This window comes from Chroicocephalus ridibundus, chromosome 18, assembly GCF_963924245.1.
Source record: "Chroicocephalus ridibundus chromosome 18, bChrRid1.1, whole genome shotgun sequence".
Taxonomy (NCBI): domain Eukaryota; kingdom Metazoa; phylum Chordata; class Aves; order Charadriiformes; family Laridae; genus Chroicocephalus; species Chroicocephalus ridibundus.
The window spans coordinates 2,281,955-2,306,849 of record NC_086301.1 but is presented as its reverse complement, the minus strand read 5'-3'; the positions used below and the strand labels follow the sequence as shown (position 1 = coordinate 2,306,849).

General features: G+C 44.6%; 1 protein-coding gene across 4 annotated transcripts in view; it reads left to right on the top strand.

The window, feature by feature from the left end:
* Window positions 1-24,603, top strand: part of DIXDC1 (DIX domain containing 1) — a 42,010-nt gene extending 17,407 nt beyond the window's left edge. For 3 of the 4 annotated variants that reach the window (XM_063355462.1, XM_063355464.1, XM_063355461.1), the window contains 17 exons: window positions 1,185-1,434; window positions 2,646-2,753; window positions 8,501-8,613; window positions 10,171-10,319; window positions 13,399-13,488; window positions 13,596-13,649; window positions 14,276-14,326; window positions 15,443-15,547; window positions 16,061-16,114; window positions 16,705-16,797; window positions 16,868-16,939; window positions 17,641-17,727; window positions 17,897-18,058; window positions 18,185-18,251; window positions 19,823-19,931; window positions 20,471-20,579; window positions 21,489-24,603. In XM_063355462.1, coding sequence (XP_063211532.1) covers window positions 1,185-1,434; window positions 2,646-2,753; window positions 8,501-8,613; window positions 10,171-10,319; window positions 13,399-13,488; window positions 13,596-13,649; window positions 14,276-14,326; window positions 15,443-15,547; window positions 16,061-16,114; window positions 16,705-16,797; window positions 16,868-16,939; window positions 17,641-17,727; window positions 17,897-18,058; window positions 18,185-18,251; window positions 19,823-19,931; window positions 20,471-20,579; window positions 21,489-21,569 — 1,754 coding nt within the window. In that variant the 3' untranslated portion in view covers window positions 21,570-24,603. Of the gene's footprint in view, window positions 1-1,184; window positions 1,435-2,645; window positions 2,754-5,567; window positions 6,182-8,500; window positions 8,614-10,170; window positions 10,320-13,398; window positions 13,489-13,595; window positions 13,650-14,275; window positions 14,327-15,442; window positions 15,548-16,060; window positions 16,115-16,704; window positions 16,798-16,867; window positions 16,940-17,640; window positions 17,728-17,896; window positions 18,059-18,184; window positions 18,252-19,822; window positions 19,932-20,470; window positions 20,580-21,488 lie in introns of those variants that run through there. The other variant, XM_063355463.1, reaches the window with a different exon arrangement.
* The last annotated feature ends 292 nt before the right edge of the window (window positions 24,604-24,895 follow it).

Genomic DNA, 24,895 nt, shown 5'->3' with positions numbered 1-24,895 from the left:
ACTATGTGCGGTGCCTGATCCTTGTTGTTAGCAGAAGAGTACAAGCTGTTGGTTTATAGGCCTTGGTGAGAAGCTTAGAACTTAAATACAGAGTAATGAGTACTGTTCCCACAGTGCTGCTACTGGCAGGTTGGTGGCTGTACTGTTTCTTTCAGTAATGTTGCAAGTTGTGTTATGAGCTCATGACTATAGAAATGATAGCAACATTGATAAAAATCTTATATAAGCAAAGGTATCAAATTGGATATGCAATGAAATGATGTCATGTGGCCATAGGATAGAATACAGGCATGAGACTCTGGGACACAAGCTCCAGAGTTCTGGTCATAGTTCTGACATTGACTCATTCTAGGACTTCAAATGATTCACAAACTTGGCTTCATGTTCTCCATGAATGATGTGGAGGTAACAGTCACTGACTTATTTGGGCTATTTCTGATTTTTCAGATACTAAAGCAAGTAATAACCAGTATTCATGCTTCCAACACTTATGATTTTATTTTTTTTTAAGGCTGCCTCTGATATTTGGAAACTCTATTCCTATTATTTTAATGGACTTTGAGTATCTCAGTTGACTAAATTGTTTTGAGAAATCCTAGTATGAAAGAATGGCTGATCTTTCCAGTGAACTTGAGATCAATGTGTTTGAGCTAGTTTTTATGCTGGGGGAAATGCCTAGTATGGTATTATTAAATCTGACTAGTTAATATTTGCAAGGTGCTACAAAGACTTTATGGTACAGGACACTATTGCTAAAGAACTGTATTTCTGCTCTCTGGTATTTAGTATTTAAAAAAAAAAAGGCAAATTCCATGTGCCAGTTGAAGTGACTGCTCATACAGTGTCAGTCTTCAGTATCTGCTGTACTTTTCTAGTGAGCATTCAGTAATAAATCACGTGCTGTCACGTAAGCTACTGGATTGTTACCTGGAAATGACCATCGAGGGAAAGCTCAGGTCTGTTCAAAGCATTTAAACTTGTCACCTGTAGGTGGCAGTTAGTTTGCTCTGTACAAAACAAGCAGAGCTGTAAAACATCGGTGCTGTAATGCAGTCTTTTGCATAGTCCTTGTTTACTGGCATGGTCCCACTGGGTTTGATTATATTCATGCATGTTGGTCACATACAGCTGTGGTGGGACTTTGTGTTAATGGCATTGTTCGTGGCTTTATTTGCATTTTTCAGATATTGTTGATGGGAACTTGAAATCTATCATGAGGTTGATCCTGGCCTTAGCTGCTCATTTCAAACCAGGCTCCGGGAGAGCAATGAATCATAGCCCAGCTGGCATGGCGGGGAAGAGCTTGTCAGCAATGTCTGCCAGTCACAGGCCTCGCTCAGCTGCTGCAGTGGCCCAAGGGGCAGTGGCTGCTCTGGCAGATGTTCGTCAAGATGTCTTGCAATCCGGACGGGATGTTTTCCGGCACAGACAGAGGTAATAAGTTTTCCCTGGTCATATGAGGTCAGGCCATGTTAGCGGATGGACAGAGTTTCTTGTAAAATAGATGCCTCTTTATCCTGACAACGTCTGGTGTAAGGTAGTTCTCCTATTGTGCAAACAAATAGAGACAAACTACTGCTGTCTTACTGAAACATAAATAGATAGCGGCCTAACAAAGGGGAGTACTGTCCTAGCATGGCTGCCTCACTATGAAGACTGCAGGTATTCCAGGTTCTATTCAGGTTTAACAGCAAAGTAACTGCTAGATCTTTGTTATCTCACTGGAAAACAACAGTTCTTTATGGCCAAGCCAGAGGGAACTGTTGCCTCACTTTCCCTGTTTCATGCTGAGCACAGTGTCCTTTCTTGATGCTGTCTACTTGGAGACATTTTCATTTCAAGTGAAGCAAAAGTAAGGTCTTAATTCACAGGTACTGGTTACAGATCTAGGAGCAGTTCCAGAATTGAGGCATTGAACCTGTTGTACCAGTCCATTCTGTTTTCTATATTGCTGTTCACCCCAATGTTACGCTTACAGATGCAGTGTTGTGCGCTGTTAATCAGCTGATGCGGCCTACCATGTAAGTGGAGGAGTTCTGGTGATAATGAAGGAAAATGATCCATGTACAGGAGGAATGTATAACTCAGAAAAGCAGATTTAACACTTGCAAAAGGTGCTATGTGGATTATAATAATATTAGTAATGACATTTAAATGCAAGCCAGATGGTGGTCTGTTGAGGGTTTAGTTTATACAACTGAAGGTCACTTGCCCATATTATATTGGCTCAAGGGAGTACCCATGAAGAAGTTTGGAAATGAGGTTGAAATGGTATATTTTGTTTAAAAATTAAATGTTAAAGGTTTCTCTTGTAAAGACCTTGGCCCAGGAGTTCTTCAGAAAAGCCAATCCTTGTGCTATTTGCAAATTCTGTTCTTTTCCTTGCCTTCTCAGAGCTTTTGTAATTTTCTAGTCACAGAATTGGGGATGAGTTTAAAAGGGGAAGGCCTGTTTGCCTGTGTTTCCCTCACACCAAGAAGATGGGACGGAGCTCCCAAATAGGAGAATTTTCTTAATTGGCAATTTTCTAGCTGTCCCTTCCTTCTTGCCTTCCTTTCATTGGCTTTCCTACCCTCCTTCTTGGAGACAAGAATTTCTGCTCCTATCAAGTGATGCTTCCCTCATTCTATGATTATTATCTCCAGAAATGGCAGCATGGATGAGGAGATTGAAAACCCCTACTGGAGTGTCCGGGCACTGGTGCAGCAGTATGAAGGGCAACAGAACCTGCCTTTGGAGTCCCACTCTTCCAGGTAAGGAACTTGATTGCCAAGATGTATCCCTTCGTGGTCTTTTGTCTGGCGTTTCCTAGAGTGCCCTTTCTTATCACTGTGATCTTGTTAGCTCTGATAGAAAAGACAATTCCCAGCATATGGTCTTCTGCCTGATCTGTAGAATGAAGCCTCAGGAACCAACAGGAAGCAGTGGTTTACTGCCATTTCTCCCACAGATAAAACTGATCTCATTCATAATGATGTGATTGCATAGATAAGAGCTAGGAACTTCTGAATTACAGTTGTCTAAAGCTCTAGGGTGTCCCTCAGTGAGACCAGGGAAATAGAATTGTGAAAGACACAGCTAAAGATTTTACTGGGAACCTGAATGTATAGGTAGAGCCTTTTGAGGGAATGCTGACATGAGGGATGGCAAAATGGAGTTTGTGGCCTGCTTCACAGGAAGAAAGGGGCAGAGTAGCTAGGGTGCAAAAGACGAATATTTCAGAGCTGATGGAAAAGATGTGGAGGAAAGGAACTTAAACCAACAAACCTCACGCCCTGCAGAGAGATGCCAATGGGGCGGCATGTGGATTTGAACAGCAGTGACAGGAACACACCAGTCCTTAATCCAGATATATGGTCCTGGGGGAACACTGCAGCTTTGTCTTGATTGCCATTGTGGCCTCATACATTACCTTTAACTGTCTGTAGATTTACAGTTATCTAATTTACCCTTCCATCCCCCAGACTTTCACCTTCAATTTAAAGTGCGACATTAATTATTTTAATGCAAAATCTCCTGCATACTGCTGGGAAGCCTGAAAGTCAGAGTTCAGTATGGTTTCCATTGGAGGTGACTTTCCCCTTTGAAGCAGGACTTGGATCCTGAGAAGTATGTGCTCTGTATTATGAACAGCCTGTAGCCTTGACTGGGGTCTTTGACTGCACTAGTTAATCAAGGTCATGCTGGTGCAAGTGAAGGCCTTCTAAGGAAATGAAACCTGTAGAAGACAGGATTGGTTAGAATAACAGCATATAATGCATTTCCAATAGGAGGTGCCACAACTTGCAGCTATGAACCTGAGCAGTGTGTGCCAGTTACAACACATTACACTGGTGCCTTACAAGCTCTTCTTACTACCCTTTGCTTTGGGGCAGAAGTCAAAACTCTTGCCCCGACTTACTTGAGCAGTAGATGGGAGAGGAAAGACACATGGCTGTGTTGTTTGTTTTCATGGATATAGGAGAGACAGTGTAGCTGAAGGGGCTTTTGAAGAAAAATGAAGGGGACCTGATGCCATGTGGATACCTTCATAGTAAAGGACAGCCTTTCCTTTTTTCCCCAGAGAACAAGAAACTAGCTTTAAGACAAAGAACCGTGTAAATGAACATATTAGATCTCCCTCTGGATACGATGCTTTGCTCTATTTAATTTCTTTTGTAACAGACTAAGAGAGCAGAGCTGCATGGGCATAGTTGCAGCTCTTTGATTCACAGTTTCCAGTCCTCAGTGTTACCCCAAGTCTGCTTTGTTGTCTCTTTGTCCTGCCTGAGCTGCTCCCTGAGAGTGCCTCAGCTAGCTGCCCCCTCCATCCCTGATTTGTTCAGGAGTGATGAGGTTTATTTTCCTAGGACAGATTGCCACTGACAGTTTCTCAGCAGGCAGGATGACTCCACAGGATTTCCCAGGCCACTTTTGATGCTCCATTGTACAAAGAGGCCTCCCTGTACCTGAGAATTAAGGTTGCTTGGCCCAACAGAGGAAAAAAAAATACAATAGTTCGTACTTATCCCTAAAGTTTGCTACGTATCATTGTGAGGTCGTGTTTATAAATACAGACATACACATTTGGAAAAGTGTGGGAACTCCATGTGAGCCAGTATTGGACCACTGCCTCCACGTGATGTCAGTAGAGAGTGTACTTTTGAAGCTGTCATTCTAGGAGAGGCGTAAAAATTCTGGTCTTGGCAACAGGATTTCATGGATAATGACTTGGTGTTGATTCTTGAACCATGATCTCAGTAGGACAGAGTGTGAAATACACTGCTCCCTCCACTCATTCTTCAGTTTAAGGTAGCTGTAGTATTTTATATGTACTCTTCTACCCTATAACAGATTGTCAGGTAACTGCTGTTTGCTCATGTATGGCTGTATTTTGGTGGTGAGTGAAAATTTCTCTGCACATCCTAGATAACTTCGTGTTGTATTTTGTTTTTCTGCATAATGTCATGAACTCTCTTACCCTGTGGTAATCGTGATATCATTGCTGATAGGACACAGTGTGGTGAGAATCTTTACATAAGTGATCAGCGATTGACCCAAAGAAATTGGGAGCGATCTGACCTCCAGCTCCTGGGTCTGTCTTCTGCTGACACCAGGCTTCATGATGAAAACAAGATCCTTGTTTCTCTTTCCTTCCAGAGAGAAACGTGCTACCTTAGTTATGAGAGCTGCCTGGGAGAAACAAGACCCTTTTTTTATTAGTGAGATATGTGGTTATTAACTGCAGCCACCCCCCTCCATCTAATTGTGCTGCTGTTGTGTCTGTCCCAGGGCAGTATCCCCTGCCTAGCATCAGCTCATCTCTGCATTAACTGTTCAGTAAGAGAGCTCGCAGCCTGAATAACAGAATTCCCAGAGACAAAAGCTCTAATAAGCAAAGGCAATTGAAATGATTCATGGAAAATTTGCCAAAATCAGATGGATTCCCAGGCCACGGAGCCCCTCACCCATCCATCTCCCTTTCCCCTCCCCTTCCATCAGCCTTCCCTCCCCCACTCTGAGCCAGGCATCTCAGAGAAAAGGCTCTGCCTTGCACAGGCTGTGTGACAGCAGGAGGGAGAGGGAGCTGGAGATAGCAAGGAAGAGGAAGCCGCGCATAGGGCTGGGAAGTGCTGCATGCGTTCTTCTGAGACCGCATCCACACCTGGAAAAGCAGGGAACCTACTGCTTGCAGGAGTACCTTCTCTTGGCTGTTGGCTTCTGCAGCAGGTGCTTGGAGTCTAAGGGCAGAATGGGCTGAAAAACACTGCTGGCAATCCAGATTGCAGTCCTTGTGATGAAAACAACTGGGTGTGCAGCTGACCAAAATGCAGCAGCAAGAGACAAATAACCTGAGAGAAAAACCAGCAAAAGCAAAACCCAGGCTGCAGAATTCCCTGGCTCTGGAATCAAATAAGTGTGTGGGGGCTGCTGATCTGCCATCTGACGGTTTCTTGCAAAGACCCTGAGTGTTGTGTTTGTTTTTTTTTTTTCCTGCTGTGAATCTTTCAGCTAATGTGAAGCGGTCTGGCTTGCAAATATTTCTCCAGTAGTTTGACAGGAGCTGGCGTCTTCTGCACTGAATTTTGAGCATGTGAAGGGACAAGGCATGTCTGTAGCCAGAATCGTGAGGCTCCCCAGGAAACGGATTCCGTGAGGCGAAAGGTTAAAGTGGGATCATGGGAGGGAAGCAGGTCAAATGGTGAGCGACGGTTGCCATTGTCATTTGAAACAGCAGGGATGGGGGTTTTATTAAAATTATGAGAATTCAGACTTACACTGGGGCTGTTGCCCTAAAGCCTTGACTGTGCAGGCACTGGCAACTCTGAGACTCAGTGGAGAAAGGATATGGGTTAAGAAATCAGCTCGTAAAGGCAATAAAGTGGAACAGTTTGCATCATAAATCTGTCTTAAATAGCTTTAATTTTCCAGCATTTATTTCTGCATGCTTTAATCACAAATTGTTATGTACTTTAAAGAACAAATTGCATTGGTGGATATTTCCTACTCAGATGGATTTGGTGACTGATACAAAAAATGTAAAAATGTTTCCAGCATTAACTTGATGGCATTAATGTATAAGGCAACGTGACCTGTGCTACTGCGTCGTTTGAGTGCATCTCAGTGGCACTCTCACTGTTTGGCATGGTTTGAGAGGTGGTCACTGATGCTATGTGAACCCACTGGCCTTTTAAAATAGGGAAACTGCCTGGAAAGGGGATTGTGGACATAGGAATGCCTAAGAAATTATCTGCAAAACTGTCTATGTTGTGGAGAGCTGTATCGACTACTTTACCCCACCCCCTGCCCCAGCTGGGATCCTTTGGTATTTGTTTTGGGCTGTGAATCCAGTGCTGAGAGGAGCAGACTTTCGAACAGAGGAATGTTATTTCCAGGCTTTGTATCCCCTTGGTTTTTTGTCCTGCTCATTCTGCTTTCCAGTTCCCTGCTCTTGCCTATGCCTCAGTTTCACCACCTTCTCACCCAACAGTTGCTAATATTGTTTTTCTAGGACAGCTCTCATTCTTTTCATCTTTTGCATGGATGAGAACCAGCAGTGCACTTCTCAGTGGCCGTATCAGGCTGACGGCATATTCAGAGTATCAGCTGAGAATATGCAGGGGGTATATCGAGTTCTGTTCCTAGAAGGAAGTAAAATCCCTCTGAGTTACTGGACATGTTAGCTCAGCTGGGTTTCCTGTTTGTACCTGTGTTGTTTGAAAGTTTCATGCTTTTCTCTGACCCTTATTATATAATGCAAACCCAATAGTACTTTCTAGGCTCCCACTTATTTTAATTTTTATGCTTTGCACTCATTCAGCAACAAGCAGGAGGGGGCTGGTTTCAAATGTTGAGTACAAAATGTGCCTAATCAGGGACTGCTGTAATGGAGTTAGCCTTCCTGAAGGTGAATCCCTGAGCAAAGCCAGGTGGCCTGGACCCCTTTATCAATCATGGGCACCCTGTCTGGGCAAGAAAGAACAGGTACTGTAGCTGTTAGATTGCCATTAGAACATGGTTATTCTTTCACTTATTAAGTTGCATTCGTCTTTTCCTTTAACATGGTGAAAGTCCATTGAGTCTGGACCACTAAAACTAGACTGCTTGAAGGTCTGTAATGCAAATGAGAAGTAGGCCAGCACTGGCTGTGGGATCGGACAGGAGCTGCTAGCAAGTAATTTCCATCTCTATTGCAAGGCTTTTCTGATACTGAGAGCGCTGTGGAATATGTAGCAGCAGTGCTGGGAAGATGCGGAAGATAAGCTGTCAAAGCCTTTTATTTTTCTAAACCTATTATATTATTTCCACACTGTTTTCTTTTTGTTCTCTGTCCTTTGTTTCTGTGTTGGGGAGAATGAAAAATTAACTCCTGCTCACACTTGCATGGATTAGTTCCTGTGACTTTAGAGGTATATTGAATGGGTCAGTGAGCTTCAGCCACCTTTTCCTGTTGTCTGGGTGATACATTTAGGAAGAATTTCTGTAAAAAGATTGCTTGAATCTCACAGCTGAGATAGTTCCAGTGAAAATACGTGTGTATTTTCAAGAAGTTTTAACCTAAGAACATGAGTGGTATCTGACTTTGAAAAGTATTTTGCACTTGGGAATTTCAAGTTAATGAAGAGGTGCTTCTGAAAGCAAGAGATGAGGCAAACCAGGGTAGCTTTTTGTTCAGCTTGCAGTATGAACATAAGGTTTGCAATAAGTAATTGTTTCTGAGTAGACCTTCAGTAGAGCGTGGTCTTACCCCTGTGTGAGTGTGTGTGAATTCTGTGGTGGCAGTCTCAAACTTGCATTCTGTTAAGGAAAATGGAGAGACACATTGTGCTACTTATCACTTAGCCTGCTATGACACTGATGTAGTAATGGAAAAGTTACATTCACAGTTTGGTTTGTTAATGGCTTCTCTAGTATGCAGATAATTCTTAGTTTCAACAAGCCTGACTGCATATTCACTTTTATCTTAGATGAGGATGATGTTGATCGGCACTAGAAGTAACTGTTCTCCTTTCCTCTGCAGTCTTACATCGCCCAGTCCTATCCATAGTGCAAAGAGTGAATCCACTGTAGCCCCATCAGAGGAGAAGGAAAGACTTGTGATCATCCACACTGAGGAAACAGAAACTAAAACAGGTACCTTGCAGATAATGCTTTACAGCTCACACTTTCATTGGGATTTGTTTGTATCAACTTGCTGAAAAGTTCCCCAGTGACTGAAATGAATGTAGAGAATGTGATGCTGAGTATCTGTTCACATAAAAGTAAATCCCCAAACTTTTAACACTACAATAATGCCATAATATGGCAATATCTGTGAGGCTTGAAAAATAATGCTCGGGAAATGAAAAGCTCTGGAGAAGGATTAAGGGTCATATATAATTTTCACTGTAGAGTGAATGCTTTCATCACAGTCTCATTAGGCCATGTTGAAAAATAACAAAAACCATTTGAAATTCCCTTAAAGAAAGAGTGCATGTGGGCTTGCCAAGCCCATGGTGCATAACTTGATTTTGTGTAAGGGTCTGTGTTTACGTCATATCCATACATAGGTTGAGTGTCTCTTTGCAAGGAACTGAACACTTGTAATATTGTTGTGGTGTTTGCATTGAGAAGTCCTTGCTGTATTGCCACAAATGCCCCACAATGTAGTCAGTATACACTTAAAATTTTCATGCAGATTGAAGGAAAGATTTTCAAAGAAGCTCCTAAAGTGTGGGTTTTTCTTTTCCTCCTCAGGAATGCAGCCTAATAATAATTCTCTAGTTAGCATCCATCCCAAGAGCAAAGGACAGAAGCTCTCCTAGGAAATGCTTTGCTGCCTTAGACAGAAGGGTCCTGCTTCAGTGCTCCTTCAAAAGGAGACAGACTATCTCAGTGGCTGAAGTAGCTGACTGGCTGTGACCAGTACCTTAAATTCTTAGTGGTACTGTGTCTGCTTGCTGCCCATACAGTAGGATATTGCAGCTGCAGGTCTACAGATGCACAGAAGCTTACATTGATAAATTTCAGTTTTGCTCAACTAGCTAACAAGCACTGCTATTCCTCTCCTCATCAAACCTCATACCTTCTTAGGGAAGAAAAAAAAATAAAATCTACATTCCTGGTCCAGCCAGCGGATGATAGTTAACCAGAGATACAGATTATGCTGTGGGGAGCAGAAAAGGCATGCAAGTCTATTAAACTTGCTATTAAGAGAACAGTCTTTTTCAGAATTAGGTATGCTCTCCACCTTGAGAAAGCCATGTTATTTGACAAGTAGAAATACTGTTTAATGTTGCCTTCAGTGGGTCCTTGGTGCACCCTCTAACACTAAGACATGCTCTTCAAATCCCAGAGTTGCTTTTCTCCCCTTAGGTATTTTCTACCACGCATGATGCAGCACATTGTTGCCTATGATGTGCTCTGAAATCTCCAGTACTGAGGAATCAGATGCAGCAAAGTTAACGAAGGAGAAGGATGCCTATCTTTTATATATGTGTGTGCAGGAAAGTTTCCTTTGCATAAAGAATGAGGCATAAATCCTTGAGATTAGACAAGATGTTACACCTGTAGCAACTTCCTTGATACTGGCTAGAAGACATATTGGTTTGTTAGTGATAGCTAGTGCGAACAGCAGGCAATTGTTGTGTGGTGCAAGTCTTCTGGGCTCCTCTCTCTGGCATGACCACATTCAGCTGCTCTCTTTTCCAGAAGAGACAGAATCTCATTTCCAGCCTGAGTGGCAAGCAGGGAACCCTGTGTCATATTTGGAGAATTCATGGGAAGAGCAGCTTTTGGAACAACAAGACCATTTAGAAAAGGAAATGGAGGAAGCGAAGAAGATGATTTCAGGTCTGCAGGTAATAGATTTTCTTCTCAGCCAGCATTCCCTTCCACATGCATTTCTTTTCCTATTAACTGTAGCTGGAAAACAGGTTATCTTGCAGCTGAGACACTGGCCTGGAACTCGGAGATTTGAATAAGAGTCCTGGTCCAATGAGGCCTCTTGGGGTGATTGTGCAAGAAGTCAGTTGGTCTCTTGGGTCACCTTGGTTAAATAGGGACAGTGGCTCTTCCCTGTGTGTCACCCTGTGGGATGAGTTCCTCATGAATGAGCAGTTATTTCTGATAGTGAGGATAGTGTGTATTAGGGTATATTGGCTGCAGCCAGCAGAGACCTTATCCAGCAACTGAATGCTACTGACTAAGCACTCTGACATCTTTCTTTCTTGCAGTGTTTAGGCTCTCTTGGCTCCTGCAATTGTGATCTGGTGCTGGTCACCTTTTGCAGAATGGAAAATGCCAAAACTGTCCTTTCCAATGTCCCAGATGCAATTTAGAAGACAGCTGGATTCAGCCACAGTCTTGCTTGGGGCAGGGTATGCCTGTCCCCCATCATTGTGTAGCATGCTTAACTAAGAGAGCCTGGGAAAGGAGGAAAGCCCCAGTATATTTACTAGGGTTTCAGAGAAAGGATTTTAACATCAGTCTGTGCAATTTGGACACAGTCTTTTCTTTTTCTTAGCTCAGGCTTCTCCAAAAACTTGGTGTTGACAGGATTTGAGGCTCTTATTCAGTAGGGAGGGAGAAAGAAGGGTGTGGAGAGAGAGAGGAAGATTCTATTGCTGTCACGACTGAAGATCAGTGATATTCGCTAATAGTAACTTAAGTGGACTGTGAGAGGGCAAAAGGCATGCTGAATGCAGGTAAGAGCAGAACCACTGTAGAGAATATAAGGCAAAGCCTGTGTTTAGAAGGTGATTATGCCTGTGTTGTCTTTTGGTTGGAGTCCAGATCCTAGCTGGGTTCACTGGCTTGGTCCCCTGTCCTGTGATGCTATGCTAACTCCTGTATGTGCTGTCACTGTGCAAAGCACATATGTTACTATGCAAAATGGTAAAGATGCAGCAGTGTTTTCCCACGTGTTGGGGCTGAGACTCCCCTTCTTCACCAGGGCATTTAGCAGCCTGCGGGTTTTGTTAGCAGCCTGAGAGAATAGGGCAGTCTTTCTGTGATTTGTGATGGGAAGTAAGGCAGAGAGACAAGGAACATCAGGAAATCAGTCAAGATTCACAGAGCTGATCCAGGGTCACCTAGGCTTGCATCAGTCTGAATTTCAGTGAGCTAGGCTGAACTATACCACATTCTCTACACAACTATTTATTTGCAGGACCTTTTCCTTGCTGCCTGTTTCAGTCCCTCTCTGACCAAATGACCCTCAGCCCAATGTGTTTGACTCTGCATGGGGAGTAGAGCCCCTGATCCATATGGTAAAGGCTCTGAACTCTCTCAGGAATATTCCTTTCTGTTTGTGCTGGGAACCATGCTGGCTTTGAATTGTAAATATTTATGTGTCGGTAAACAAAGCGGAGATTGTGTGAGAAGCATAGACAGCCAGAGCAGAGGGTGGAGTGTGGGCGGGGGCAGGCACTTACCCTTTGGACAATGGAAAGGAAACAAAAGACTCAAAAAAAAAAAAAAAAAAAAAAATTCTTGGTTCACTGGTAAAATCCAGTTTCATTATGTGCCCAGTAGGAGCAGGGAGAGACAGCACTGGAGGAACTGGCATCTTCTGTTCCTCCAACCCTGGGCCCCGTGTTTCAGGAGCGAGGGGCAGCAATGCCAGCTGCTCACCCCTCTTTCCCTGGAAGTAGGAAGAGCCAGCTGATGTTGCTAGCCAAGAAATTGGATTTGATTAATTGATTTTCCCCCTCTTGCTCAATACTTAAGAGCTTCCAGTTCATGAGAGTTTGATTGAAATATGTATACCCCATAAGGGGCTAAAACCATGGCAGTTTTTTATGTTCCAGTGTGATTCCTGCTTGAGTGTCCTGCTGGGAGGACTTTGGGATGCACTCAGAAAACAGTTTTCCAAAGAGCTTTTGCATTAACTGAATACAGATTGCTATTTGGCAGCAGTTGCTGCTCTTTGCTGGAAGATTCTTTCAGCAGGCAGAACCTGACCTGTCAGCCTTGAAGTCTTCTGCGGCTGAATTGAAGTATTGCTGCAAATGGGATATTTTGTTTTTAGCCATGGAGTTTAAATAGAAATGAAATAGCTAACTGAAAGAAAGAGGCATGACTCTTTCCAATGCATCCAGTTGTATACAACATCCTGGCACATACCAAGTGGCCTGAGTCCTGGAAATAGACACAAAAGGTCAATGTAAAAAAACACCAGCTAGAGAAAACCAGCATGGTATACATCTGGCCTGGTCCTGCTAGCCACATTTCCTACAGTGCACACTTCCTTCAGGCTGGATTCAATCTACTGTGGGAATTCTGGCATCTTCCTGCAGACATCTAGGCTACCTTGGAGCTGCTGAAAGAGTTAATACTGTGCTTCTAATAGCCTTCCTCAAGCACAGGCGTAGCTTAAGATTTTCACTCTCTGTGTGGGTAAGCACTCACTTGGACAACAGTTCTGAATGTGTCTTGATCTTGTGTAGTGTAGAACAGAATTAGGCTTCCCTGAACATACTATTTCTAAAGTCTTTTGTAGATGTGTGGTTAGGAGAATGACCTCTTTCAGCAAGCGACGCTTTAGTCTCATTCCAGAAGAGAAGCCTTACAATGTAAACCTGGTTCAGTCTCCGCTTCAGACATCAAATTTGTTATTTAGTGAAGACTACCCTTGGACTGAAACCTGGGACAGACTTCACTCCCTGAAAATCTGAGTTGTTGTCCTTGTTTGGTGCCTTTCTGTGGGGAAGAGTATTGGCTGACAGATATCTCTGGGAGAGCTTTTTCAGGAGACAAATCTTCTTGTTCATTCCTGAAAAATTCTACTTATTTTTGAGGGGAATAAGTCAGCAGAAATGGAAAATGAAACTGTTTAGAGACTGTTGATATGAATGACTGTTAGCCAGAGCTGCATCTAGACTGTTTTCCTTTGAAAGCCCTGAAGAGGAGATTTTTTTTTCCCCTTCATCTTCCCAGGCTTTGTTGCTCAATGGATCTTTACCTGAGGATGAGCAGGAAGGGTCCTTTGAACTTTGTGAACATGGAGCCTGCCCCGAAGAGCAGCTGGTGAGCACATTGCTGTACCTTCATTTCTCTGATAAAGCTGCACTTTGGCACTATTTTGCCACAGGCAGGTGTCTTGCACAATAATAACCATGGTATTTAACATTCAGATCATAATCCGAAGTCGCCTGGACCAGAGTGTGGAAGAAAATCAAGACCTAAAGGTTAGTGGAGGGACAGATGAAGGGGAAAGAGATTTTGGGTCAAGAGATCTTTGCAGACCTCTGTCCTACTTGATTGGGGGAGTGGGAATGTTACTGGAATTTAAATGAGCCCTGAAATACATTTTTTTTTTTTTCCCCTGCATGCTCTTGAAGCTGGAGAGATCCAGGTTGTACTAGCTTCTCAAAACCTTATCCAGGACAGCTGTTAAGTTTCTAGTGATGTCTGAATATAAACAGTCTTTCAAGTAGGAAACAAATGCAGCTAAGGACTGCCCTGTAAAGCCTGCCTTAGTTCAGCTTTCTGATGATGCTGTCTCCAGAACCAGTTCTGACACTGGGAGAGAAGTATTTGACATTGCCCGGAAGGACAGATTTGGGGGACTAGGCAATCTTTTTCTCTCATGGCTTTAATAGCAGAGCCTTAGGGAGCTGCTTAACTGTTTTGTCATGTTTGTAACTCATTAAAATAGCTCAGAGCCTGACATGCTCTTTGATCTGTGGGTAAGATGGGATGTGCTTTCACAGGCATCTGTGAAGCAGGTGTCTGGCGGACCGAGAACACTGACTTTGGTTGATTCTGAAGGGGTAACAAGATACCATTTAATCAAATTGTGTTGCATTTACAGAAGGAGCTATTGAGATACAAACAAGAAGCTCGAAACCTACAGGGAATAAAGGTGAGGAAAGAGGCACTTCATCAAATATAAACAGTAAAGCTTTAGAATCTGCTGCAGCCCGAGTATAGTCAACAGCAACCATATACCTCTGAGGAATCTCAGATTGTGCAGGGAGTTGTTCTAGGGGACTTGTAGGTGGGGGATTCTATGGTCTGTTTCTGGCTCTGGGGAGAGACTGCAGTTAAGGCAAGCACAAGGAGTTAGGTCTCCTGGGTTCTGTTTCTGTCTGTAGGATTGTGGTCAAATGGCCCCTCTTTTGTCTGTTTCCCCTAAACAAATTACAAGGCATAGGATGCCTGCTTGGGTCCCATGGCTCTTTTCCCAACCGCCCCCTTCCCCCCCGCCCCGACTTCTGTCTTGGGGTATGCACAGCAGGGGCACGCCCAGTGAACTCATTCTTGAGAGGGAGGAAGAAGACCACAGAGGTATCTTTGTCCTATTCAGCTGTACCATTTTTCACAACTTTGACTCCTGTATGCACAATTTCTTCCTCTGGAGTTCTGAACACTAATAATTTACTCCTGAGCAGAGGTATTTTTAGAGCTGCCTGTCAGGCTCCTGTGAAGGAAGCAAACAGCAGTAGCTGTCCACAGTAGCGCTTTCGGCTTCTGGGTAACACTGAGTGAAAGGTGCAGAATTAGTTCCGACTTTGGCCTCTTCAAAGAGAATTTCATTGCACAACTAGGTCACACTGAGAGCTAAGTTTCCTTGGGTCCTTGGCTGATGTTGGCCTCTTTCTGCCCTCTGGATGCTGCAGATGCATGACTGGAGACACTAGCCATAGGCCCCTGAAAAGACCCTCCAAAGACAGTGCTATTGTCTTCCATAAGAGCAAATTGTCAGGCCACTTCTGGAGCAGGAAGTTCACAGGAATCCTTCTGTCCCAGATGGCTAGAATGTTGGCAGGGAAATCACTTTTGGGTAAGAGAAGGGCAGAAGGACTGAGAGCCCACTGGGCAGACGTCTATATACCTTCTGCTGCCTTAGGCCCTTGGGAACACTTCAGCCCTGTGAGTGGCCCCACTGTGTTATGGCCCCTGGTCTAGGTCACTCACTTCCTAGGGAAGGGTCTCTGCCTCTGTCTTGCACCTTCCTACAGATAACATCTTTTCCTAGGATGCTTTACAGCAAAGGCTGATTCAACAGGATGCTTCAGTTCTTCAGCTAAAGCAGGAACTTCTGAGAGCAAACATGGACAAGGAGGAATTGCACAACCAGAATGTGAGTTACTGTGCTGCTGAGGGTTAGATTATTTTAGAAGGAGGTTGGTAGCCCTGAGGGCTCCAGCAGCCACAGGGCGGAGTTGGTGGTTGCAGCATAGTTCTTGGGGTCATAGTGAATGACCAGTCAAAGGTCTCTGTACAGTAAAAACTGCACACAGTCTACTAGCCACCTGTGAGACTCACTGGAGTTTCTTGTTCTTCCCTCCCAGTTTCTGTCCTCCCAAGACCTTCAGCTGAAACAGGGAGGGGCTTCCCATGATGTTTTCAGTATAGTTGCATTCTTCCTTCCTCATTGTGTTCCCTGGGTTAGTAAGTGGCCTTTTGACGGGTAGAGCTGCTGTGTACAGTATCTCCCTGGAGAGAGAAGGGCAAGGAAAGAACTGTCCTGCCATCCTTAGACACCAGCTCCCTGAACTCTGCAGATATTTGGTCTCAGGTCACCCACTAGCACAAGGGGTTGACACTAACTCTCCAGGAATACCTACCTGACACCTGTGTGTTGTTTCGGCAGGTTGACCTTCAGAGGAAGGTTGAAGAGAGAAACCGGCTACTGGCAGAATACAAAGTAATGGAACCTCTCTTCACTGGAGGCTTTGCCGGGGGCAGCATCTGGTGGTTCTTCAGTTTTGTGAATGTGACTGCTGTCTCCCTGACACTCAGTCACCTCTGGGAATGGCACTGTGGAATTTGCAATAGTTGCAATAGCCATGGATGTTTGTAAGGAGATGTAGGGATGAGATGTTCTTTGTGTTCTGCCCACAGCTTTTTATAGTAGATCTGTTATTGTCATGGCTTTTCAGTGATGGCTTTCTGAGTATCTAACACTTGTGCAGCAGCCCATCAGGTTAGGCTGGGTCACCTGATTGTCTACTGATCCCTCAGGAATCCATTTTCTCTGAGACAGTTGTCTGGCCTCAGTATTGGATCTTTGCTGGGCAAGGGGACTCAGGCAAAAACAACCTGACTGATCCTTTTTTATAAAAAAAAAAAAAAAGCTTTGATGCTCAGTTCTAACATCTAGCTAGAAGTATGCACATTGTGTAATTCAGCCTGTAGAGGAAACTGATCCTGGCAGACAACATAACTTTCCCTGCCATGGGGAGATGATCTGTGAGCCTTAGTGTCCTGTTGATTCTCTTAATTACTGTGTTGCAGAAAGAACTGGGCCAGAAGCATCGGCATTTACAGCAGCATCAGACCAAGCTGGATGAAATGCTTAGGCAGCTTTCTGAGGCCAGCTACCAACAGGTATGGAGCAGGTGGGCGGCACTGATGCCCTGGCATTTACCTTGGGCTAACTCTTCTACTCCCCTCACAGGTGGATTTGGAACGGGAGCTGGAGCACAAAGAGGCCCTGTTAGCTCACTGCATGAAGAGAGAAGCTGAAGAGGTATGGGAAGCCTTGATCTAAACATCAAACTGTTGGAGTGATGTTTCTGTCCAGCACACTCCAGCTACCTATCTCCAGAAATCATCCACTTCATCCCAGAAAAGCCTGGCTCTGCAATCTCGATGTCAGTGCCCTAACCAAGGCAGCCAGACCCCACAAAGCATCCAACTTATCAAAGCTCCCAGCAGCGAGCACACTGGCTTAGCCTCTTGTGTCAAAATCCTAAGGGATGAAACAGGGGTGAGTGGAAGCCAGAGACACTTGGCTTCTAGCTTCAGCTCTGATGCTGGTTAATGGTTAGACCAGGGCTTAGCTTCTTATTACCTCCTTTTCCTATTGAGCCACCTGGAGCTATCTTGGTGGAAAGAGTGCCAGCCCCAATATCTGTCCCTGCACAGTGCCACTTGGAACACTGACTGTACTCACTAGAGCTTGGAGAGAGCCCTCTGTGACATAGCAGCAAGCCCCTTCCTGTCTCTGCCTTTTTCTCCATCTGTGTGTGAGGAATCACGTTTGTGCTCTGACCTATAGGTCTGCCTGCACACCCCTTAGTGAGTGTATCTACCTTGTAGAAGATGGCAGTTATATCACTGATGTGGAAAGTCTTCATGCCCTCATCGTTTTGAAGTTCACAAATTGGGGTCTTTGGGCAGGTTCTAAACCTTACGTTCCTAGTGGCACACACATCTTCCCCTGAACAGGTGATGGCTTACAGTGGTCATAGTGCTCAGAGCAATGGCTTCCTCCAGACAGCAGGAAAAGGAGCTGCTCCCACAACCCACCGAGGGGTGAGTGCATCTAAAGGGGTATTTTCCCAGCCAGATGCAGATGAGGGCTCCAGGTACCCTGGAAGCTATTATATTGTTAAGAGGTATTTCCCCTTTTGAAGACCTGTGGCTTTAGATGAGAAGAAAGCAGCCTGGAGTTACTCTGACTGACTTGTGGTCTCTTGGGCAGACAAATGACTTGCAGCTGGTTCGTGATGCCCTTCGCAGCCTCAGGAACAGTTTCAGTGGCCATGATCCACAGCACCACACCATTGACAGCCTGGAGCAGGGCATCTCCAGCCTAATGGAACGGCTGTACCACATGGAAACACAGAAGAGGCAAGAGAGAAGGGTAAAGGCTTCCTAGAGCACTTGGCTCTTAACTCTGCCCCTCACACAAAACCCAAAGCTAGGCAGCAATGAGAGCTCCAACTGGGAAGTGATACTTCATTCTCACTCTTTTGGCTTTGCACCCTAGATCCGGGGGAAATCACCAGCAAGCAGAGCAACAAATGAGTGTAGAGACTCCTGGCCTCCCAAATCCAGTAAGTGCCTTTCAGTTCCTGCCCTCCCCCTGCCAAATTAATTGCTCAGGTTTCCTGGATGGAGTCCAGGGTACAGCCCCTTGGGAGCCTGCCTCCTCCAGCTGCTTATTCCCTTTACCAGAGCTCAGTTTCCTTCATTTAGTCATTTGCTGTACAGATTAGACTTCATGGCAAAGGAGAGAGGGAGCAGGGACTATCTATGGCTGCTTGTTTGTAAAGCACCATCACAGTGGGGGTCTCTCTGGGCCACTTTGGTACTACTGCAGTATAAATAACTATGACAAACAATTACTGCTGTGAAATGTGATGTTATTTCAGCTTTCCTGCTGCTTTGCACCATCTAGTGGACACGGGTAACTGTACAGTTGCCTCCTTCCCTGTTCCTCCCTCAGTGTCTACTTCCTTTCATATATCCATAACAGCACATCCCTTTCTGACACCATGTTTCCTGGCTCCAGCTGCAGCAGCTCCACGTTTTGCTTTTCATAATGAAGACAGTTTTATCCAGTGTTGGTTATAAACGTCACCTAGAAAGTCTATGAGGTTGTAGGGGACTGTAGGTACTGGGGAAAGACAGAGGGCCCCACCTTTCAGCTGCATAGTAGTGTCCCAGCAGCAGGGTAGTCTGGCGGTACAATATGTTGAGGAAGGTAGGAGAGGAACTCAGAAGACTGGAGTTGTGGGGAGGATTTGCTAGGTTCTCCTTCCTCTCCCATAAACTGCAGTTTTTAGAGCAGGCAGTGAGTGTTCTCTGCGTGCAAACTACCTCTCCCTTCAGCAGACTCCATCTCCCTCCACTTCAGCAGGAAAATTTTGTGCAGCCACAAATGTAGAATGCCTTGGGTGTAAAAAGCTATAAGCGGTGGCTCTGAAGACTTGTTAAGTTAGAAAGCCTTTGAATGGGTGTCCATAGTGTTTTCTGCATGCTGGAAGTCTTAAAACTGTAGAGTCACTCAGTGTGAACCTTCCTCTGCTTCAGCCTTTGGCACAGCACATTGCAGGGAACAAGGCAGTAGCCAGAGAGAGAGAAACACAAATGGGCAAAGAAAACTGCATGCACAGACACTCATCCTGGCCAATTAGAATGGGAAGATGCGGTGGGAGACAGACAACCTTTTGCCTTGGTGATGATCAGTCACTTCATCCTGCATTATCCATCTGCAAGTGAAGGCAACTGACAAGGTATCAGTACTGGATGGTGTACTGTTCAGTCATTTGCCCTTCCAGAAAGGTTCTCCTTTCTATGCTGAGGTAGTGGGTAGAGTGTCTGTGGAGTAGATGGTGGTAGAAAGCCCCTCTGTGGATGGGACAATAATCAGTGAGGACAGTGCTAGGCAAATCTTCCATGCTAACAATACAGTTGGATGGTGACCCTACCTTAAAATGTAAAGTTTTCCAGTAAGCAGGGGAATACCTGGCCCTTCTGAACAGGGATGATTAGCCACCCTCCTAAGAATCTCTTCCCATCATCGGGTTCTCTGCTGTGATGGCAAATTTGCTGAGACCACCTCTTTTGTCTCCTGTTGTGGCAGGAGACATGCTGTTGCCCAGTGATTGCGCTCTCTTTGCAGAACTGCCTCATTCTCACAGCACACCCGTGATGAGCACCAGTGCCTGCACCAAAGTGTTGTACTTCACTGACCGCTCCCTCACACCTTTCATGGTCAACATACCAAAGAGGTGAGGTCTGACTTTGCCTTGCTAACACTGATGTGGGAGATGCTTGTTTCCCTTATTAGTCTGATTCTTCTGGGTATGGTTACCACTACCTCCAGTTTGCTGGGCATTAACTGGGGCATTGGATTTCATACCACTGTTTGGGGAAAATGGCCTAAAGCAGTCCACTAGCTGATGTGTTTGTTTTAGAGTCCTAAGAGGTTATTAACTTCCAAGAGCAAGAGAAAGCAGACAAGTGGTTCTATTGTGGCATGTAGTGCAGGATGCTCCTGTCAAAACAACTATGGTTGTCAATGCAAAAGGGAAAGTGAAAAAGGCTGTTTTGAGGTCATTCTTAGTAGATCAGGAGGCAGTTCTTCTGCTGAAGAGGACCTTGGGGTTGACAGGTATGTTTCTGGAGGGGCACACTTTTCACATCCTTGTGGCCAGGGTGCCACATGCCTAGCTAGACTTGTGCTGTGCCTCTGCCTCCCATGTAGTTACACTTGAGCTAAATCTGGTAACCACGTACCATGGGATAGTGCCAAACTCTTCCCTTGCAGGTTAGGGGAAGTGACTCTGAAGGATTTTAAGGTAGCTATTGATCGTGAAGGAACCCACCGGTACCACTTCAAAGCCCTGGATCCAGAGTTTGGCACAGTCAAGGAGGAGGTAAGTGTGGAATTTAGCTATCAGCCGCTTTGGGTTCAGTGTTACCACACAACCCCAGAGACTGAGGTCACCTTATTTCCAAACTAATGAAATCTTTGCCCCTGAACAAACTGTCTATTTTCACAACTGTAGATTAAGCTTCTCTTGTAAGGTGCTAAAATGGGATGTTTTTATCCCCAGCCAGAGCAATTATATCAATGTGATTGCAATTGCCTGGGAGTTGCAGAGCCTCTTAGGCAAAAAGCTGGCTATTGGCACAGTCTATGACATGGCATTGCTTGAGGGGCACTGGGCAAAACCCAGTGAACTACGCTTCTAGCCCTTCAAGCGGCTTTATAAGACCTGTTGCAACAAGAGACAGTTCAGGCCAATTCAAAAACATTCTCCCACTTTCTCTTAAAGGTTTCTCAGATAGCTGTGTTTACGGCATCTTTTCTTTTGCATACTGCATTACAGCCCTGTTTATGCTCAGGCTGGTGTTGGTGTGGATTAGATTTGTTAAAGGTTATTGGAATAGCTCCTGTCTCACAAATTGATTCACAAGTGCAAATGGTTACCCTGTCTGGGAACAGTCAGCTGACTAGGTAGCCATTCTGCAGAAGCAGCAGGAGACTGTAGTCTGGATTAAAAAAGGCATGTTCCCTGTATTTATTTTACTTTTCCTGTCAAAAACATGCCAATAATAATCTTGATGGTTACTGGTTAAAGAAGGGTCCTATCTGCTTTTTTCCTAAAATATTGAAAAAAGTTACTCAGGTATGTGAATGATGGATGAGGTACATCCTGGGTTGTGTGGTGAAATCTGAGCTAGGATCTCTGACTTGATGCCTGCCTCTTGTGCTACTCACGCTGTTGAAGAGTGGTGTCCAGATGCCAGACATGATTGGACTCCCTTTTTTTTTTTTGTAGATATTCCATGATGATGATATCATTCCTGGTTGGGAGGGGAAAATTGTGGCCTGGGTGGAAGAAGACCACGGGGAGAATTAATCAAGCTTTTAATTCTTGTTGCCATGGAAACCTGTAACTGTCTGCTGAGCTCAAAGAATGACCAAAAAGCATGTGTGCTGGACAGAGTCCAATTCAAGCTGCCAAAAAAGAGGGCTTCTCTGCAAACAACGGGTAATGCAGGTTGTGTGCATGGACACCTGGCATCTGACTTTCCACGGCCATGGTGACTTTCCACAGTGTTCTGAGACTGAAATGATAGGTCTGTGGGAAAGAAACACCTTGCTTTGTCCTGTCAACTAAACACTGAAGGCCTTAATGATGCATTGCTCCCTTCCCCTGCTTCTCCATTCCTGCAATATGTGCTGCAGACTGTGATCTGGGCATTTCAAATCTGGTTTCTTGTACACAGCATTACATAATTCTGCACTGATGGCAAAAATGAGAAGCTTTGACTTCATGAGTCAGAAGAAGCTGCTAGATTATGTGAGCTGGAGGTTTGACCAACTTTGGTCCTGGACTTTCACATGCTGCAGGAGCAGAGTGAACTTTCTGAACATCCCAGACTGACAGTATAGAATTCTGACCTGGGGAGGGAAGACAGTCTTTGGAAGGTTTTACGCATGTCTAAAGCAAAGATCACCAGCTTGGCAAAGCTCCCTTTCTCAGAAACTCAGGCGTCTGTTTCCTAGCCTTGCTTTTCCCACTTGCTTTCCAAAGCTGTGCTCACTTGGGTTTGCTTTGTTGCCAGAGGATCTTGGTGGTTACTTATTTGCTGAAGGATTTCATTTGCAGGGGAGCTGGAATCAGCTGCTTCCCTGAGGTACTTAAAACATGCACACACGCATATAAACACACATGCATATGCACACACCCCCACCCACCCCCGCAAACCCATCCCCCTTGTTGACTGTCTTTCCCTGTGCTCCTGCCCTGTCCTCTTTCAGCAAGGCAGACAGTTTGTCACCTCCTGTGCACAGGCATCACTGCGTGCTGCTGTCTACTCACTGCCAGGGTCACCAAACACTTACCCACACCAGTAAGATAAACCCTATCAATTACACCACCACTTCCCTGGTATGTCTGCTCCTGGGGTGTCTGGAGGATCAGGAAATGAATGACTGCCTGGGAAAGAACGACCCCTAAAAATCCCTGAGGGTGGGTCTTTCTTTTTGGTTTTGTGGGCTTTCTTGCTTGTTTGTTTCTGCATTGCCTGTCTCTGTCCTTCTGCTGCCAGACAGCTGTATTTCCAGAGCGTTGGCCGCAATGCGCAGCAGACACTGTTAACTTAGAAGGTCAAATGGCAAGTGAAGACTCTGCTCATTTTCAGAACACGTGGCCCTTCCATGGACTACCTGTGTGTCTGTGCTGTGCATGAGGCTGGGGGAGGGTGAACCCAGTGTTACTGTTTTATATTAACGTGTCCTTTTGTAAACACATTCCTGTTCTTGGAATTATTTTGTACGAGTTTACATTTGTCTGAGGACTGTGGATATTTTTATACTAGTGCAAGTGCTTTCTGTATATTTCTGCATGCATTATGCTGTGGTTTACTCATTTTCTAGTGGATGCTGAGATGTTTTGTATTGTCTCCTGTTAACACAACACTGGGCTCATAACTTTATTTTACGATGGAAATCCAACTAGTTCCTACTGGGTTTTATATTTTTGCCAGCTTTAATAAGCAGCAACAATACTATTTATTTTCTCACTGCTTCACTGTCCAGGAAGTAGCTGAATGCTCTTACGTGGCTTTGCGCCACATTGGTACCACACAACATGCCTCCTGTTCTGGACAATTGGTTATGGTGACTTTCTCCTTACAGACAGCAGTAGGAAAGTTCATCAATGAACAACTTCATCACTGGGCTGCAGAGGTGGAATACATCTCTTTTTGGAAAAGAAACAAAGAATTTTTCATACTCCCTGGAAATAGCTTCTCTGTTGCATGATCTCTAGTGGTAAAGAGAGCATGGAGTTGTATATTAATTGCAATTTTTTCCTCAAGTGTTTCTTTCTTCAGGTTTTACTTATCAATTTTATTTCAGCAAGAGCCACGCACCAAGGCAAGAATTTTATGGAGAAAATTAAGACAATTTCCAAGGTCTGTAGTGGCCAGTTCCATGTCCCTCACTGCTACTCAAGGATGAGCAGTTTGGTTTTGGAGCAGCGAAGACACAGGAGGCTCTTAATATGGTCAGAGCTTCTCATGGATAAGGCTTTAGTCCAGCCTTGCCCATAGCTATCCAGTTTTCCCATGAAGAAAACAGTTGTTAGCTGATATAGGAGACCACCTGTTCTTGTTCTTAGATCAGTTCAGATAACTAACCATGGTCCCATTTAATAAGCTTACTGCCACCAGAGAGCCAAAGACTGAACCCTATTTGGAAACACATGCTCTCCAGAGAAACAATGGGCTATGTTTAAGAAGGAGCAAGACTGGACAAAAGGCTTGCTTTTTGGGCCTGGTACTTGTGTACCTTTCATCCATGCTAACATCATGAGCTAGAGTTGCTGGAATAGCTGTCACTGAAGCTGAAGGACTGCTGCTGTGATAAGCTGTATCCCAGGCACAGTCTGGGTTCAGCTTTATTTCTGTATTGGCACAGCACCCTTCTTCAGACTTTTTATCTTTTCATGATTGACAGAAAGGGGTCTGGAGGAGGTGAGTAATATTACACATGGGATTAAGAGGTACCAGGTCCAAAAGCTGTTGGCCGGATGTTGCTATAACACACTTAAGTGGATTTATTCTGGGGCTGCACTCTTAATATCATACCCAGGACTTGTATTTTTTCATTGTTTTGAATCTGTTTATTTCTGTCCAACTTTCTTCAAAGTTACTTTCCTGTTCCTATACTTGTAACTCGCTTATGTAACATACATGCTATGGGTAAAATTATATTTTGATAGAAACTCTGATGTTTGCATTCATGGCTTAAGGCAGTTGTTCTAAAGCTCATTCTCTAGGAAAGTAAAGCTTTATTGATGCATCTAAACCAGACATACCTGACCCCATCACCTGTGCATTAGTGGACCAGGCAGTTATTGCAATAAATGGGGGTTTGCAAACTGAGTTTGTTAAGTGCTCGTGAAAGGGAAGATGGCTGAGACATGAGAAGGCACAGACAGGGAGGGATACAGTGCATAAGGTTAGCCCCTTTTCTATTGCTTTTCCACAATGTTATGTGAAAACATGTATTTTCTGAGACTTGCGTCCTGAAGAGCAGGCTCTTAAAAGGGGCATGACCAATACAAAATTGAAACCTGAGCTCTGCCCGGCTGCCTTGGCGATAGCAAATTTCACTGCTTCCACCCCCAAGGTGCAACCGGCTGAGCTCAGCCAAAGCGCATCCCACGCGCTCGGG